At 28.5% G+C, this 19,148-nt stretch overlaps 6 protein-coding genes across 6 annotated transcripts; 3 read left to right on the top strand and 3 right to left on the bottom strand.

Annotated features, from left to right (window-relative positions):
* Positions 1-912: 912 nt before the first annotated feature.
* On the top strand, positions 913-2,643 carry LOC107173826 (DNA-directed primase/polymerase protein-like). Its single transcript, XM_015524529.2, has one exon. The coding sequence runs from the start codon at positions 1,132-1,134 to the stop codon at positions 2,476-2,478; it is 1,347 nt and encodes a 448-aa protein (XP_015380015.2). The 5' UTR covers positions 913-1,131; the 3' UTR covers positions 2,479-2,643.
* On the bottom strand, positions 2,610-3,069 carry Vti1b (Vesicle transport through interaction with t-SNAREs 1b). The gene has a single exon (XM_089227277.1). It carries the CDS (start codon positions 3,067-3,069, stop codon positions 2,758-2,760), a length of 312 nt encoding a protein of 103 aa, XP_089083403.1. The 3' UTR covers positions 2,610-2,757.
* Positions 3,070-5,664: 2,595 nt separating this feature from the next.
* Positions 5,665-10,449, top strand: ttv (exostosin glycosyltransferase 1 ttv). The gene is made up of 8 exons (XM_015508659.2): positions 5,665-6,283; positions 6,479-6,920; positions 6,983-7,227; positions 7,282-7,603; positions 7,665-7,913; positions 7,972-8,232; positions 9,808-10,061; positions 10,135-10,449. The coding sequence occupies exons 1-8, from the start codon at positions 6,021-6,023 to the stop codon at positions 10,313-10,315; spliced, it is 2,217 nt and encodes a 738-aa protein (XP_015364145.2). The 5' UTR covers positions 5,665-6,020; the 3' UTR covers positions 10,316-10,449.
* On the bottom strand, positions 10,312-13,638 carry IntS9 (integrator complex subunit 9). The gene is made up of 12 exons (XM_015508669.2): positions 13,261-13,638; positions 12,996-13,187; positions 12,710-12,915; positions 12,440-12,641; positions 12,246-12,379; positions 11,869-12,162; positions 11,672-11,804; positions 11,502-11,604; positions 11,129-11,334; positions 10,868-11,056; positions 10,629-10,808; positions 10,312-10,562 (listed from the first exon to the last, which is right to left on the bottom strand). The coding sequence occupies exons 1-12, from the start codon at positions 13,267-13,269 to the stop codon at positions 10,440-10,442; spliced, it is 1,971 nt and encodes a 656-aa protein (XP_015364155.1). The 5' UTR covers positions 13,270-13,638; the 3' UTR covers positions 10,312-10,439.
* A 166-nt stretch (positions 13,639-13,804) lies between these two features.
* mRpS28 (mitochondrial ribosomal protein S28) lies at positions 13,805-15,623 on the top strand. Its single transcript, XM_015507843.2, has 3 exons — positions 13,805-14,425; positions 14,481-14,602; positions 15,371-15,623. Exons 1-3 carry the CDS (start codon positions 14,174-14,176, stop codon positions 15,510-15,512), a joined length of 516 nt encoding a protein of 171 aa, XP_015363329.1. The 5' UTR covers positions 13,805-14,173; the 3' UTR covers positions 15,513-15,623.
* Positions 15,624-16,804: 1,181 nt separating this feature from the next.
* Positions 16,805-18,497, bottom strand: LOC107161486 (uncharacterized). Its single transcript, XM_015507913.2, has one exon. The coding sequence runs from the start codon at positions 18,127-18,129 to the stop codon at positions 17,530-17,532; it is 600 nt and encodes a 199-aa protein (XP_015363399.1). The 5' UTR covers positions 18,130-18,497; the 3' UTR covers positions 16,805-17,529.
* Positions 18,498-19,148: the final 651 nt, after the last annotated feature.

Below are 19,148 nucleotides of genomic sequence, written 5' to 3'. Positions count from 1 at the left end.
TGTATTTTAGTTTTAACTTGCCCAGTAAACAACACAATATTTTAAGATTTTTTTTGTTGTTTTACATAAAAAACAATTAAAATATATAAATACAACACGAATAAATGATAATATAAAACATTTATTAACACATTTTTTAAACATTTATTAACCTAACTGGATACAAGTTTTGAAAGTTTCTTTTTGGCTCTATTAATTTTATTTTATTTTTGATTTTCAACGTATGTAAATTGCCTCATACGCATTGTTATGTATATCGTGAAGATATCTGTAATGATTTCATATTTATAAATTGAACATGAGAATGTCAGGCTTGTCACATGAAGAAAAAATTCATTGTAAGTACTTTCAAAGACATCACCAGCACTTGCATGTTTACAAAAGCAAGTTTCCAATACTTTTAATATTTTATATAAGTTACCACTAGGATGAGTTAGAAATCCTTTACTTTTTAAATTTACCAACTCTGATTCCATAGGTACCTAAATTACCATCGCTTTTTAAATTTTTTACACATACTTCACACTTAGATTTTTTACACAGTCGTCGAGCTAAGTACCTGCAGATTAATTTTTGTAATCTTTATTCTAAATCCCAAACATCATGACAAATAATATATAATTTGTCATGCCAAATATCCATTATCCAATAATGAAAATTCGCGGGTAAATATTTAAAGATAACATTGATAATAAATAAAATTGTTTTTGGCCGCAGGAACGCTAGCTACTATTCTCACACAGGCCATCAGCTGATTCAGCTGTTTATATACGAGAATCTTTGGGCATCATTTCTGTTGTATAGTTTTAATGGGTAGTTTCGTAACCTGTTTATCTTAAGCCATGGTATTTCCATAATATATTTGATTCCCTAATCTCTGATTAAATCTGACGGTTATCACTTATCATGAAATCAATTTAAACGAACAATTGATATTATGAATACATTGACTATTGAAGTATTGAGTATTATTTTTATTAAATTTAGTATTTGCTACCCAAAGTTTTGGTTACTTTTACTAATCTTCAAGTGTTAACTAAATTTTGTTTTTATTCAGCTAATTTCCTAATTAAAATTACAACCTGTAGATCTTGCTCAATGTTAATTATCTTAATTTAGTTCTGAGTGACTATGTCAAGTATAACTACTAAGGCGTTTTACGGTTCATCAAAACGTAGTTCGTTCCATTTAATACCATCAACATCTACATCTAAAAAGGTTAGACGAGAACCATGCCATTTAATTAATGTTAAACGATTGCTGGGACCTCCAATTGGCTGGAAAAACTTTCCCAGGCAACAAGAAGCACTAGACTATGCGAGAACTAAGTCAAATGGTTGTATGTCCTTTACATATGAACAAAGTAATGGTCAACGATATTTTATGGTTGCTCATCCTGAAACCTTTTGGTACTACGACTCTCGTAAACCACAAAATGAAAGACATACTTATGAGATCATACCAGAAAATGATCCATGCAAATTATACTTTGATTTAGAATTTAATCGAAATGAAAATCCAGAATCAAATGGCATAAAAATGTTAGAAACCTTTGTCAAAATTATTATTATGTTTATCAAACAAAAATTTGATATAGTGTGCAAAGAAGAAGATGTTCTTGATTTAGATTCATCCACTGCAGAAAAGTTTAGTCATCACTTGATCTTTCAATCCATTGTATTCTCTAATAATTGCCAAGCCGGCTATTTTGTTAGATTTATATGCTGTGAAATAAAAAAGTTTTTGTCAGAAGATCACTGTCTAGAAGATAATGGATGTTTTTACAGTGGGATAACTACCAGAGATCTTATAAGTTTAAAAATTCAACAAGGATTATTTTGTGATGAAAGTGTGTATTCAAGAAACAGACATTTTAGATTATATAAGTCATCAAAATTTAAAAAGAATATTCCATTAGTCCTGAGCACTATTAACAAGTTTAAACTTCCTGAAATGGCTCATTGTGAGGACTGTTTTGATAAACAAATATTCCTAAAGTCTTTAATAACATTTGGTTGTGATAATAATGTATTATTGAATTTCACAAATGTGACAAGTCAAATTGTTGCAGAATTACATGACCGGGTACATCTTAATAATAAAAATCAAGGTGCATGTCAGTCATCTTATAAAAGTTCTCCTTTTCCGAAAATAGATAAGTTTATCTCCGATCTTGTATTTCCTGGAAACATTTTCAAAAACCATTATTTTCCTTCAGTCAACAAATTAGTTTACAGTATTGTTAAAAACCGTTATTGTGGAAATGTTAAACGGCAACACAAAAACAATAATGTTAAGTACATAGTGGATTTGAATGAAATGTATTGGTATCAAAAATGTTACGATCCTGACTGTGAACAGTATCGATCAAATGGCACTAAGTTACCAAATGAAATTTGTTTTGAGTATGCAAATCATACAGTTGATGATTTATCGGATAGCCAATTACTAAAAGTCGCAGATGCTGTTCAATTATAAATTAATTATATTAAACAATCAATGAATAATTTATACTATCTATACCTAGTGAATGTTTATACATAATTTAAAAAAATATTGTTATAGACTAAGCAATAATTATTTGTAGTTTGTAATAATCATAAACATCATTAAATATAATAAATAAATATGTGTATTTTTAAATGTGTTAAAAATATAAAGTACTAAATAAAAATAAAGAAATAATATTTAAATACATTTTAAATGGTATAATTGTATAGCCACAAGAGGTGCAACATATGCATTACTTAGATTAAATTAATTTTTTATAAATTTTATATAGACAAGTCCAACTAAAGAGCAAGCCTCAATTATAATAATGAGTACAAGCATGAGTTTATCTTGGAAAACATGTCTATTAATAGCAGAGACATAACGGTGTGAAGATATTCTTGAACTATCAATGTCCTCCAATCGATTGCGGGTACCATGAAGTGTTTGTCTTTGTTCACCTAACTCTTGAACAATTGCAGAACCAATTTCTTCAGTTTCTATTGCAATAGATTTGATACTAGTCAAACGATCATTGGTACGTAACAATACTTTACGATTTTCTTCAAGGACTTCCATTGTAATGAGAGCTAAATGATACAATACATAATAAAAATTATCATTAGAAATGGCATTATAAAAACTTTTTGAACGATAATCAGATTTCATTTCATAATTTACGCTATCTTACCTGTGAGTTGTAGTAGTCATAAACTAAAGCATTTAAGCCCTAAGAGTTCATCTCTACACAACGATTATAAAACAATGACACAAGTTCATCAACGACGTGGAGAAATTCTAATTTCTATTTAATTAGCAATGGATTAGATCTTCCGTGTTAAATATACTTAACTTACAATCAATGAACTAAAAGAGTTTCAGACGTTCCAGTTTCCAGTACTTCACTACTTTATTACCTACATCCTACAATACCACACCATTACAACTTACACAATAGGTATTTTAAAGAGTACAGAACTTTATTATCTATGGTGTATGGTCTATAGTAAGTTCTATACTAAAGTACTACTAACTAAATTTCGCCACAGGGCACAACTGATTAATATGTTATTATGAAAATGATATTATCTATGGTATAAGGTTTATGGCATGATTAAATAAATCATGGTTCTAACCACAGTCATGATAAGATCCAAGATTCATAAATCATAAGCACGGACTATGATTATAATGGACTGGGAGGCTATTCAGAAACTCATACGAAAAAGATCCGTATACGAACGATTCACACGATTCACTTTCGTATACGAATGGAAAATAGTATTCACAAAACATTTATATTCGTATACGAATCTGTGATCCGTATGGAAATAATTTTTCCACGATTAACAGCGGCGTGTATTTAAATACACGTAATAATAGGAGTTTTTTTCCAAATTGTACACGCATCTGACGGCCGAATCCCTAGGAAGCATGTATGTTTATTAGTTTATTAACTAAGTAATTCTTGAAAATGTGTACAAATTCAACATTTCGCTAATCACTACAAAATTTGCGATACTTTAGAAAAATAAACAAATCTAACTTATGGAAGTACCTATATGACTCAACTATACCTCGAATTGAATAAGTTTCAAAAGTTTTCAACTGGCCTATAAAAAAGGATCTACTGCTGAATGCTCGTGTCTAGGAGCAGCATTGGCATTTTCTTCTACTTGTTAGAGGACTTCCACGCCGGAAAGCAATTCATAAAAATCTAAATCGTCCATCGTTAGATTTTAAATTTAAAATAATAAAAAAAACTCAACAAAATGAAAAAAAACACGTTAAACTTTGAAACAAGTCACGGGTGTGCAGGTATACAGTATACACACGGTGCGATTGTTAGCGTTGCACTGCAATAATGTTTAGAAATGTAATTGTAAACTCGCTAAAATTTAACTTTTTGATGACAAAATTATAACTGGGATATATAGGTATATCAGAGACGACTTAAACAAGACGATAAGTAAACTGTTTGTAGATAAAAACGGTCAACACAATCAACGTTTGATTATGATTTATGAGTATAGAGCGCAGATTTTTATAAGCATTAAAAACCAACCAAATATGCGCTAAAAAATCTTAAATACCTATGCATAAATTTATGCACTAAAATATTAAAATATGCATGAAAAATAAAAAATATGCATAAAATGATTAGCAAAAAAAAATTAATTTTTAAACATTAGTAAAATAAAGTCAATGTTCAATATTATGGTCGTAACACTCATAACCGATATTTTCTTATCTTAGTTAACGTATTTTATTTACCCGATTATTGATCTAAGTCCTAAGGCAATATTGTGGAAAACCCGTTTATTCTTACAAGTATACTTATTAATTTACTTTGATATTAATCGAAACTATAAAAATATAATATTTTTTTCTTATTTTATAATAGACAAAATAGGTAGTTTATATTTTAAAAATTTCTAAAAAAAAAATTTAAAAAAACATCGATATATGCACTAAAAGATGAAATATGCAATTAAAATTTTAAATTAGAAAATTGCAAAATATACAAAAAATATGCACTAAAAAGTGTCTTTTTTAAATAATTATGTCATGAAATAATATTGTAATGCTCACTTCGCATATCATACGATCGTACAAATCCGCGCTTTAATTAATAGTATGAGTTTATAAAATATTATCTATATAATTTGTTTCTACGCGCGTCATATGTTACTAATTAACTTTTAATTCAAAATTCTTGATGCAATGAATATTATAATAAACATAAATCATCAATTAAAACTATAAGTCTCGTCATTCAATTTTAAACCATAATCTAAACCTTAGAACCGGTTAAATAACATGAATCCGCATACGGAAACCAATTTTCACATACGGAAACCCATCCGAATCAATCGTGTGAATATTTTTCACATGACATAATTGTATCCGTATACGAAAAAGTGTTTAGAATACGGTTTTTTGGGATCATGTGGAAACCACGATTTTCGTATACGGATCTTTTTCGTATGAGTAACTGAATAGCCTCCCTGCCCCCTGGTCTCGAAACATTATCAGTGGAACCAAAATGTCAAAATGACTAGGGAGTTTTAGGAAAACAATGCCATCTATTATTCAGTTTTAATGATGACAATGCATAATATAATATAATAACAACTTTGCAATATTTTAGATATAAATAGTCCGCGATCATAAGCATTTAGCATAGAACAAGATATCTTGAATCGTGATTAGATCCACTTTCATACTTGTCTATGATAATAATATTATATTATCTGATATTCTGAATTACAGAATTTGTGATGTTTAATGTATAGTAGCTGACACTCTGACAGCCGTTTTGGCGTTTTATAAAAATTAAAAATTAATTGAATTTAGCTTAAAATTAATATTAAAACTATGTTTTCTCTGTCAACTACATCGTTTCTAACAATTTTTGTCTCTATAAGTTTACATTACTCTTTCAATTGCTTGCATTGACTAAGCATTTAAAACTTAAAATTTAATATGATCTTTTTATAATTTATTAATAAAAATAATTTTTATTTAGTATGCAAGCAAAAAAACGATTCATATTAATTTGCCTTATAGTTTTATTATTAATTTTAGTCATGTGTTTTCTAAAAACTACTAGAAAACCAGACACTTTGCTCCATCTGACCTACAATGCTAATGATGTGGAAAATCTACCATCTTTCATGGATAACTGGCATCAAAGTTTAGAAGTTGGTCGTCCTCCTGCTGCAAAAACATACGAAGCTAGGCAACAAATGCCATATCACACATCACATAGGAAAACTAACAAGAACTGCAGGTATTAAATTATGATTACCATTATTACTTTATTAGCAAAATTTAATCCATTCTGTAGCACTTTATTATTAATGTATACTCGTAATATGTCATTAGCATAGCAGGCATGTTTTTGTCTGCAACATACATGTCATTACCCAAAAAGGTTTAATTTTTTATATCTATTCATAAGTTATGACATAATATATTTTTTCAGAATGGAGACATGTTTTGACTCTTCACGATGTGATAAGGATTTTCGAGTGTTTGTGTATCCATTGTCTGAATTAGAAACCAGTGGGTTAATGACCTCAACTCGTAGTGTTTTGTATCAGAAAATGTTGGATATTATTGTGGAATCTAGATATTACACAGATGAATACACAAAAGCTTGTGTATTTGTGATAGCTATTGATACTTTAGATCGAGATCCCTTATCTCCAGATTATCTGCGTAATATTCCTGTGAAAATGCAAAGACTCAGACATTGGAGTGGTGGCCGAAATCATGTAATTTTTAATTTGTATTCTGGTTCTTGGCCAGATTACAATGAAGATGACCTTGGATTTCATACTGGAGATGCTATTCTAGCCAAAGCTAGTATGTCAGTCACTAACATGAGACCTGGTTTTGATATTTCATTTCCATTATTCCACAAAGTGATTACATTTGGCAATATTTTAATGAATACAATTAAATATCATTTTTTTTTTCTTCCTAGAAACACCCTGAAAGAGGTGGTGAACCCGGTTTTGTTCGCTCCAATACATATCCTATTACTAAAAACATTAAACTGGCGTTTAAAGGTAAACGATATGTCCTTGGCAGTGGCTCTGAGACTCGAAATTCTATTTTTCATTTACATAATGGAAAGGACACAATAGTTGTTACAACTTGTAAACATGGCAAAAACTGGAAAGATGCTCAAGATGAAAGATGTGATGTTGATAACACTATATATGAAAAGTAAATGAAGTTTAAAATTACATAACAGATTTGAATTGATAATTTTTTTTTTAGATATGATTATGGATCCCTACTTAAAAATTCAACATTTTGTCTAGTTCCTAGAGGCCGCCGATTAGGATCTTACAGATTCTTAGAAGCTTTACAGGCTGGTTGTATTCCTGTTTTGCTATCCAATAATTGGGCTCTGCCTTTTGATGAAGTGATAGACTGGAATAAAGCTGTGATATGGGCTGACGAACGATTGCTGTTTCAAGTACCAGAAGTGATTCATTCAATATCAGAAACTAAACTTTTTGCTTTGAGACAACAAACACAAATTCTATGGGAACAATACTTTAACACGATTGAAAAAATTGTGTTTACTACATTTGAGGTAGTTATTTTAAAATTATGTGATGACTATATTTGAATTAATTAGTTTGGGTATTTTTTAGATAATTAAAGAGCGTTTACCTAAGTTGCAATCTCGGGATGGCATAGTTTGGAACACATCACCTGGAGCTCTTGTCTCACAACATTCGTATACCAATTATCTTAATTTTAACTTACCATTCAATTATCATCTACTTGGTAAACAACCCAGTCCTAATTTTACCGTAATAATTTTCTCACAACATAATAGTCTGAACACACCGCTGTATCGATTAGTTCGCAACATAGCCGCAAGCAAATACTTAGCTCAAGTAACTATATTGATGTGCATAACACTAACAGAACTAAATGTTATCATTTTTAATTTAGATAATTATAAACTCATGTTCTGACAACAATGGCAAAAGTGGATACCAAAAAATTGCTGGTATACAAATATTAGTATCATCTGGAAATGGCTGCCGGAGATTTGAACCATTACCATTTATTAAGACTGAAGCCGTATTATCATTAGATGATGATGTAGTTTTAACAGCGGATGAAATTGATTTTGCATTTCATGTCTGGCAATCGTTTCCTGATAGAATTGTTGGATTTCCGGCAAGATCACATTATTGGGACAACGGCAAGGTTAGCTTAATTAATTTTTATTAACTGATATGATTTCTTGTACGTGATATGAAATTAATAATATTATCTAATATCTATACTCAAAACATCTAACTCCAATAATACATAAACGTTATGTATGACAAAATGTATATTCAGTAGTGCAGAGCTTGCGCTAAGGAAATATTAGAGCTGCACATCCTGTTTGTTTTATAGAAGTGAAATAATTTGACGTTCGCATATAATAAAATATTATTAATGGTAATGGTATATTACCATCATAAATATTAAATTATATTATATCATACGTCATAATGTATATACAGGACACAGGTGTCCCACAAAGATTTACCCCTTCCGAAATAATGGAGGTATTGAAATTCTAAGTTTGCAATAAGAATCATGTGGATAAGAACAACATTCATTTCATTTTAATGTTTTTGTAAAAAATAATATATTATTTTATTTTATTATTACCGAAAAATCCATTATATCCATTTTGTGGAGTTCATTTTTCTGAAAATATTGATGTTTCATCATTTTATTTTCTCTAATTTCCTGATTTCAAATTTTTTTTTTTTAGTTTTGTGAAATATTGTGAAATATTTAACACCGCAGTGTTATCAAACATGTGACTCGCCACGCCAAGCCCATTCTCATACAGTCAAACACTTAGTGTGCCTAGTTATAAACACATTTTATTTCTTCAAAACTAGAAAAAAAATATTAAAAATCAAGAAATAAATGAAAATAACTTCTACAAAATAGCTATCTTCAATTTTTTCAGAAATAACAAAATATATTTATTTTTATTTTTATTTTTTCCAAAACATTTAAATAAATTAAAAAATGAAATCATTGTAGTTCATATCCCCACATATTACAAAACCAGAATTTTTATATCTCCATTATATCGTGAAATATCGCAGTGAGTAAATTCTCGTGGGATACCCTGTATATTGTATAAATATTAATAGTTTAAATAGCAAATTTCCTTTGATCTAATTATAAAATGATTTCTTTTTTTTTTTTGTTACAACTTTTTCATCATCAGCATCACTAATCACTATGTTCATATTGGTGATGTTTTTTTGTAGCATCTGGAAACACTCCGTTGAAATAATTTACCATGGTCGGTAATAAAATGTACACCCGACCTAATAATTCCGTAAAATAGAATTTTATGAACTGCACAACATTTAAATAAGAACTGCACATTTGGTGCACAACTGCACATTAGTGCAAGCTCTGCAGTAGTGATGGGTTGAACATGATTTTTCAGTATTAAACCAAACACTGTCAAAGTGTTGTGAACCCAAACCAAACCAAACCGTTAACATTGTTTACCGATCCCAGCATTTTATTTTACCAAATCGTAATAGTATAAAAATAATATTTAATATTTCAATACTATTATGATACCAACATTTTAATTTCTGTAAAGTAGAGACAATTAATTTTAAATATTGTTTAAGAATATTTTGAAAAGATGCTTGATAGTTCGGTTTGTAATTTTTCCATACAGAGTTTAAGATTTGAATAATTCGATTCATTGCTAATTTAATTTTGAATATTTTGTTTACTCAAAATTAACAGGACTCTTGGTTATATACTTCAAAATGGACAAATGAATATTCAATAATACTTACCGGTGCTGCTTTCTATCATCAATATTATAACACACTATATACTCAATGGTTAAGTCCTTTATTGATCAAAACAGTTGAACAATCACATAATTGTGAAGATATACTCATGAACTTTTTAGTCAGTCATGTAACTCGTCATCCACCAATTAAAGTGTCACAGAGAAAACACTACAAAGAGCAAGCTAACAATGGAATGCCAAAGTAAATAATGCTCTAACTTATTTTACTTATTATAAAATATGTACTTTTAATGTATGTTAATATAATTCTATAGATCACCTTGGAATGATCCAGATCACTTTATGCAAAGACAAACTTGCTTAAACACTTTTGTAGTACTTTTTGGTTACATGCCATTACTTCAATCAAGTGTAAGATTTGATCCAATTTTATTCAAGGACCCTGTATCAAATTTTCGAAAAAAATATAAACAAATTGAACTGGTATCCAATTAGTTTTGACTATTATTTGTTTATTTATAAATTGTTTCTCAACCACAATGATAGGGATTAATGTAAATAACAGTCTTTGAAACGTGTAAATTACTTGTAAAACAATAAATATTAATGATCATTATATTTAAAAAGAATTAAGGCATTCCATAACTATACTTCTAAGTTTAAGTCTCCAGTTCTTATCCATCTTTTCACAGAATATATGAGTGGACTTATCATCCACTTGAATTAATGTGTCTTCTGATTTCTAAGAGCAGGTAAATAAGAAGTAAAAACAATAATAATGGATGTAAAAAATAAATAGTTAACTTACAAGATGTATGGTATACCCATGTGCATTGTGTTCGATTTTAGGGTCACTCACTCCTTCATTGGTCAATGCACGTAAAAACCTATCAATATCCAATTGTCCCCACTCATAAGTTTTTTTAAATAAAGTTTCTAACAGATAAGGTTCAGTTGTCTTATTTGCTAATAAGTCATCCCTCAAAATCTAAAATGTATAGTATTATGTTATTATATAATATAACAATTAAATATAATAAAACTTACGTCTAACTTATACTTATTATCTTTAGTGTCTAAAACAGCTGTAAATTTTGATGCCTTTAATCCAGATTGTAATTCGTTAAGTGTTACACTTACTACCATTTCTGTTGTAAATGGTACATTGACTGTTTTTATATCAAGTTTCTCTGAAATGACTTCACCTCTTTTAATAGTCAATACTTTTCTATCAATCTATAAGAATAATAAGACGAGTAATTAAATTGTATCTAAAGTGATTAGTTAAAAAAAATTTTTCTAGCATACTTGATCAATAACAAATTCATTTTTATGACCAAATCCAGTTGGTGGAATGGCATAACGCTCAGGCAAAATTAAAACGGCTGGTTTAAGATCTTTAATCATTTTGTTGGCCTGGGTAAAATTCATACTTGTATCAATAGGACAGTGCATAGCTTTCATAGCCAGTGGTTGGAATGGAGCTAAAGCTTCTAAATATGGAAACTCAGGTTCTAAAATTTTAATAAATAGTCATGAAAATGCTTTAATAAAACTATTGATTCTAATTGTACCAATTTAATATGGGTTAATATTACAGCACAATTTTTAATCGGTACTATCAGAATATAAAATATAAAATATAATTATTAATTTACTGTTTTGAAAGAAAATGAATTACCTGTGAATATAATTGTATTCTGAGGATTTGTACCCCAATATTCCACAAAATGTACAACATCACCAAATCGCAAACTAGGATGACCACAAAATACCACACAAGGCTTAAAAAAAATATTGAAACATAATTACAACCTAAAAGCAAGTTTAAGATGGATAATTTGTACTCACTTGCCGTAAATCGTTCCACAAATCATCAGTATAAACATGTTTAAAATGCTTTAAACGTCCAGACTTAACTAGTTGTGCATGTGGAAATGGTTCTTCTGGAAAGTATACTTTATTTTGTTTTGATTGAGAAAGCCTAATCACATTGAGAAAATATTTATTTAATTTACTATTAAAATAAGCTTACTATTTTTACTAACCATTCTGCAAGAATATTAGAATATTCTAAAGAACTATGTGCCACTGGAGAAATAAAATACATTGGAATTTGACCTAAAGCTGTGCTGTCCAAGTGAGATGATAAGCATTCAAATAAATCATAAACAACACCTGATGGATAACACGGAATAAGAACTGAACCATTATTTCGCAAAGTAACAGCAACTGAGAGACATAGTTCTCCGAGCATAGAATCTGGATTAGCAGCAGGTGCTTGTGTTAAGCTACTTAACAGCATTAGATCAGCATTTTTTAAGTTAACTTGATCCATGGGTCTTAGTTAGAAAAAGGAACATTGCATCAATCACATTATTTAATAATTGTAATCTTTTTACTTGTTCAATATTAAAAATAATACCTTGGATGGGTTGTCAATGTTGATGTATTGCTGACATAAACCAATTTCTTACTTTCCAAATATATTACCCAATTACTGCTACCTAAGCAATAACCAGAACTAACAGCTGTTACAGTCAATGCGCCTGTAATTTCCTAAAGCAAAAGTTATAGTTGAGTAACTAATATAAAATTAAAATTTATTATAAAACTTACAATTTTTTGATCATAACTAATCATCTGCACACGTGTTAAACTCGAATTAACCTGAGCAAGGCTATACAATTGTTTCCATGTATGAGGCTTAAAACTGTTACACAATGGTGGTGGAAGTAAATGCAATATTTCTTTCCAGTATTTGGCAACATTAGGTTTTGGCGACTGTTCAACAAAATCTACTAGTTCTTCAAGAAATAATCTAACAACAAATTTAAATTTTACATAGTACCTATATTTATAATTATTTAACAAATTTTAATGTCTCACTTTCCTATGTGTAAAGTCGGTTCAGTCATGTACACAACTCCTTTGAAACCTGTATTTTCAGTAATAAATGGTAAAGCCAACATGGTCATATAATTGGATACCAATATAACATCAATATCAGCAAAGTCAACTAACTTTGTAAGTGGTGTCATGAATTCAGGTGCAGAATTTACAAGGACTTGATTAGTCATACATTCATTAAGTTCCTATTTAATACATTTTTAATAAACAAGATCATGATATTTAATTTATGAATATTTTAATCAAAAATTAAAATGTAGTATACCCCTTCAATTTGAGGGTCAGAAAAATTCTTAGGTATCCATGCTGCCGCTTTATTTGGTTTCCAGTCTGGTATTGGATATAAAGGTAAAAAATTCAAAACACTGTGCGCTGATAGACCACAGTCCAACATTATAGTAACTGATTTTAACTTTATCACAAAACATGGTTTGTTTGGATCTTCACTTAAACAATACTGTGCATTTAAAAATACAAATTATTTTAAACAGATCAGAATTGTAAGTATTTTGTTTAGTTTTTAATCTTACCACTTTCATGATTGTTAAAAAATCGAAAAATAACAGCTTTAAAATTAATTAAGATTCATAATTTTACTATTTTTGTAGATTGTAATACCCTTCAATCAATTAATTATAAGTATTATTTGAAGAACAGTGAAGACTATAAAAAAATATAGACTTAAAATTGTGTTGATGTTTTGTATTAAAGTGATTAGTACCAATATAGATACATTGCACAAAGATCATAAACACACAGATTGCACTTGTAGAATACTGAACTGTAGAACACTATACAGTAAACAGTACCACTATGGAAGTTAAAAGTTTCTTAATGTTTCGGCACTTAAACTTTTGATTGTTATTTGTTTTGAAATACCTTATCGTGATTTTAAAATAGTAAATAGTAAATTCTAACCTATTTTTTATATCACCAATAGATAATATATATTATCTATACAACCATCTAACAGGTATACCGGTAACAACAATTCTATGCGACTAAATAAAAAATTATAAAATGATATTACTATACTATTCACATATTCTGCGATATGCCGATATCAAAGAACAAAATATAATATTATTAATTAATATTTAACCATGTTGTTATAAGGATCATAATCTATATTCTATGATAAGGATAGGTACATTTCAGCATTCAGCATATTTTAGAATTATGAATTATGATTTATGCCTTATAATTTTAGCAATAAAACTCAACGCATTTGTCGGCACGGATTGAAATTAATTAACCTGCGTCCGGTGATTCTTGGTACCTTCCAATTCACAGACCACAACTGCCTAATATTTTTTTAACACAATATTTCAAAACATTAATTCTTTTGTAATGATAATAACATTTTAATAATACATTTTTGTCTACAATTCTACTTTTAAAATTACATTCAAGTAAATTTAGTAAATCAATCTTATATCTACAATGGCCAGTGCTTGTCGAATATTTTGCCGAAATATTAGCAATACACCGTTATCGAAAATAATTACAACAAAATTACGAGTGTCAACAATGGAATTTATTCGATCTTATAGTCATGGTGAACAACAAGACAAGTTAACTACTTTAAAACAAGGCGCGTTTGCTGAGTTTTACGAAAAAACCAAAGAGAACAAACAAGTTGTTGAAGAAGACCTAGACTTTGAAATACTATTGAGGAATTCAAATTTTATAAATGTAACTTGCAACCCTTTATAATTTGAATTTATACTTATGTGATTTTCTTTAACAGCTTGGTGATCCTGAGGGTAAACAAGTGATTGGAACTATATTTCATATTGTTGATAATGATTTGTATATTGATTTTGGATGGAAATTTCATTGCGTTTGTACTAGACCAATTAAAAATGCTGAGTAAGTATAGGTAATTAATATTAATTAGTACAGTGGTGGAATGAGTGTTTATTTTTAATCATGAGAGGTAATGACTAATGTGTCATCACTACCACTTAAATTATAGGTACAGATTCATAGAGGTTATATTTTGCATAGTAAAATCCATAGAATATTCTATAAATATAAAATTACTTCTTATTTGTATTGTAGGAATGACACAATAATTATAAAATAAATACTTATTTTGACTATAGGGATTTGCCTGTCAGTTACTTTATTTGCAACCCTTCTCCCCTTGAATTTTTGTATCCCATTAGACGATTTATTTAAAGTGCATTTTGTGTTTTAATCCATGGCATTTATTAGACACTGGAAACAAAAACAAAACTTTTATTTAATGGACTTATTATATAATTATGAGCTATTACTTATAATCAATATAAACAAAATTATATTTGTATTTGGTTCATATTATAATGGTTGTTTTGCTCAAATAAATTTTAATATTACATAGCAAATAATATCTAAAAGTTGGAATTAAAATAGCTATACTAACTATTATTTAAGTTTTGTTAAAATGTATTCTTAATATTAATTTATCTAAAAAGCATTTTTTTTTTTTTTTTTGGTAGCTAAGTGCTACTGGGTCCATCACTTAATTGGCAATGGCCTATTGAAATGTCTTATATTACTCCACCACTGACCATAATAATATTTTAAAAATGAAACATTGTTTGTATAAAATGAAGAAAATACTATACTAAATTTAATTCTTGTATGTTATAGTTCTTTTGTAAGAGGATCACAAGTAAAATTAAGGATCAAATCCTTAGAATTAGCTACCAGATTTTTGGGCTCTGAAAAAGATTTAACTCTACTCGAAGCAGATGCAGCTCTTTTGAGTCTTCACAAATCAATACAATATTAGATAAACTGTAGTTCATACTTTATTTGTTGTGAGATTATATTGGCCTAGTAATTTGTTTTGTATGTAAACTTTAAATACTTGTAAAATATAAGTTTGATTTATATAAATTGATTTTATAATTGTATTATTTACTAATATTAACGTTGTGAAGTTATGGCCTATTATTAAGGTAAGAATTGATAAAATAATAAATTTGCATACAAAAAATATTAATTAGTCCAGCTGTTCCTAAATTTAAATATTTTAAAAGTCATAAAAATAACTACTATTATATTGTATTAGCTGATACAATTATATTATTAACATTATTCATGATTATATTAATTAATAAGGCAGCTTATGATTTATAGATGATTTACGAGGATAATTTTATAATTTTTACGATAAAGAAGGAAATATGAAAGCAAATATTCTAACAAATCCCAAAATGCACACAGGGGCACTAGGAGCACATTCTAAAAGCACTGAGGTCTACAGCTCATAATAAATAATTTAAAATGTATAGAATTTTTTTTCAAAAATTTGTTATTAATTAACAATGAGTATTTTTTTTGTACTCTCTTGTATAATATTATTGGTATTCATAGTAGGGATGGACATGAAATCCGAATATCTGAATTATCCGAATATCCGAATATCCGGATATCCAAATCCGGATTTGAATCAAACTCTCAACCGGATTTCCCGAATTATCCGGATTTATGGATTTGCTTTTTATGTGACTTCAGACTTACAAATATTTTTAATGTATGGTAAAATAAATTATTTTATTATAATGAAAATTTAAAAAAAATGTTATATTATATCAAATTTCAGATCATAATAATCGTTCGAAATCTATACATTTCAAATAGACAAGTATAGTGTATACCCAATTAATTAATCTTTACTGCATGACCTTCGGATGGTTATTGAAAAAGGTTTTTTTAAGATAAGTTAAATTTATCTTACAACAATAATTGTTATCGATTTAATTGTTTACTCGGACATGTTCTTTTACAATTATCAAAAAATATCAAGTGGAGAGTGGAGACATATTTGTAGGAATAGTATTTCTGTTGCATCAAACGTGTTAACATTGAGTAATTTTACTATAATAATTTTACTTGAATAATCCGGATAATCCGTGAAATCCGGATTTGACAAATCCGAATATTTTTGGGCACCATAAATATAGTTGGTCCAAAAAAGGGCACCACGTAAAAAAAATTTGGGAACTGCTTAAATATTCAGTAACACAACTGGTAATAATGGCAAGGTTGTTTGATGTGGAAAAAAATGTACATTGTATATTTTATTTAAGTAATTAAAATGTATTACAGTTGAAATCAATGTATGAATACACATTTTTATATTAACTAATAGTAATGTAAAATACAACTTATTTAATTAAATCATTATAATTCATCTTATGAATATAAAGTAATCAGTACAAAAATAATACAAAAATATACAACTAGTTATACAAATGATTTGAATTTTAAGCACTAAACTTCAATTTGAAATTTATATTAAAACTTAATATTTTGTTGATTCAATAGTAGGATGTACATTTAATATGATGTTATACGCTCAGAATGTAAAATGGGGGAGAGTGGACGAGTGGACTACGGCATGGGTTCTAATACGCACTGTCACAAGTTCAAATCCCAGCCATGAGCAGCATCTCTCTCTCTGAGCAGGCAACTGTCCCAACCGGCATGGCAGAAACCAACGGGTGTCGAATTAGAAATTCTGCTAAATAAAAGTCCAAATTAGGCCGTAAGGTCTAATCCCAGACATTTTTGAGGCGAGTGGTTGAACCCATAAACCGTTATAACCACTCCTTGTTTAAACGTCTACTTGTCATAAGTTGTGGGAATAACAAAGATATTGTACAAAACAAATTTATGAGTATCAAGTCAACAAAAAACTAACAATTTGAAAAATTCTAAAAAATATAGATACCAACCATGACATGACTGATTTTTAATGACGTTTAAATATTTTTAAACTAAAAAGTACAATAAGAAAATAACTAGACTTGGGTAATTTTACCCTTTATATTTTTGATTGTTGACTTTTTTCCTTTAGTGCTACGTCTCTTTGGTTTAATTTGTTCATCATCACTGTCATTTTTAGATTCATCGTAAGCCGTTTTAAAACCTTCTTGTATACGTTGTCGAGCTATTCGAGAACTACTTCTACTACTATAAGAATAATTGCTCTGTTGCGGATTCATACACAATGCTAAGTGTTTAGATAATAAAAAACACTTCACTGATATGAAACATTTGGGACATTCGACTTCCTGGTTTGGTGTAGAGATATTCAAATGTTCAGCCATATGTACTAAGGTTGGAGTAAGACAGTTTCTTCTGTAATTAGTATCAAACCGTCTTGGATCAAGAACTCTTAGTTTTAATTCCTTATGAATATTAAATATAGTTTCACACAGCAGCTCATCAATTATAAAAGTCACTGATTTGGTAACTTTAGAAGAGAAACGACTTAAGATAGACTCTTTTAAAGCTCTTAATTCTAAAATATGAGTATTTTCTTCCTCACAGTAGTCTTCTTCTTTATCTTCTTCATCTTTTTTACGTGATACATGAATCTGTACAGCAGTATTTTCCATTTACAATGATTTTAAGTATCTACAAAGTAAATTATTAAACTTATATTTTTTTTTATTTTATTCTATATTAGGTATACATAAACCAATCACAGAAATTTTAATAAATTGTATAATGTTAAAATAGAATATGAGTAACTTATTATTTTAGCTGAATTCTTAAAACACAAGTAATTAATTATTAATTGTTATTGCATAATATTTAAGGATTATAAAAATTCCACAATTAAAATTTGCCCAAGTAAATGTGTATTAACAGCCGTGGTTTTTAAATAGATACTCTAAAATTCTACTTTTTGCGTATTATTTCGGAATGGTTGTTGAGTGCGACAGTGCGTTACTAGTTACTACGTTATCGTCTTCATGAGTACCAAACCTACCTATCAATAGTATCGTAATTACGTCCTTAAGGTATCGCCTATCAGTTATGAAATACGGCACCGTTATCATTTTCAATATTTATAGTAATTTGTATTGTGTCATATGTCTTGCACTATATAGTTGCACAGTTGCACTTGCTAGTTGCTTTGCTTCGTGTGCAATGTTGTGGTTTCCCCGACCACAAAAATTGGATGCACAAAATGCAAACAATTATTTCATTCCAGATGTATCACAAAATCATCCCAAATAACAAATTAAAACTAATAGATATGTGAAAAATTACAAACCAATAATTCAGTAAGAAAAAAATTTGAGCAAGTTGATAATTTAACAGAAAATCACCATCTCTAAACGTGTGATTTAAATGCAAATTTCAACTTAGTTTTATATAAACTTGAAGTATCTACTTACTATTTCAAGTACAGATAAATTTTTATCTATTCAAAAATCAATACAATTTTGTTCCGACAAAATTGATGATTATGAAATTAAGTTACAAAATATGGCTGAAAAAGTGTATGTACTTGAAGAAAAAACTTCTAAGGCTGAATCTAATTATAATAATGCTATCAATAAGATCGATTTACTTGAATCCAAACAAATATTAATGAACAAGCAAACTTGTGTAATGACATAACAAT

This window comes from Diuraphis noxia, unplaced genomic scaffold (assembly GCF_037042655.1).
Source record: "Diuraphis noxia isolate RWA-SAM2 unplaced genomic scaffold, SU_Dnox_SAM2 contig0004, whole genome shotgun sequence".
Classification (NCBI taxonomy): domain Eukaryota; kingdom Metazoa; phylum Arthropoda; class Insecta; order Hemiptera; family Aphididae; genus Diuraphis; species Diuraphis noxia.
This window is presented reverse-complemented; position numbering and strand designations above follow the sequence as displayed.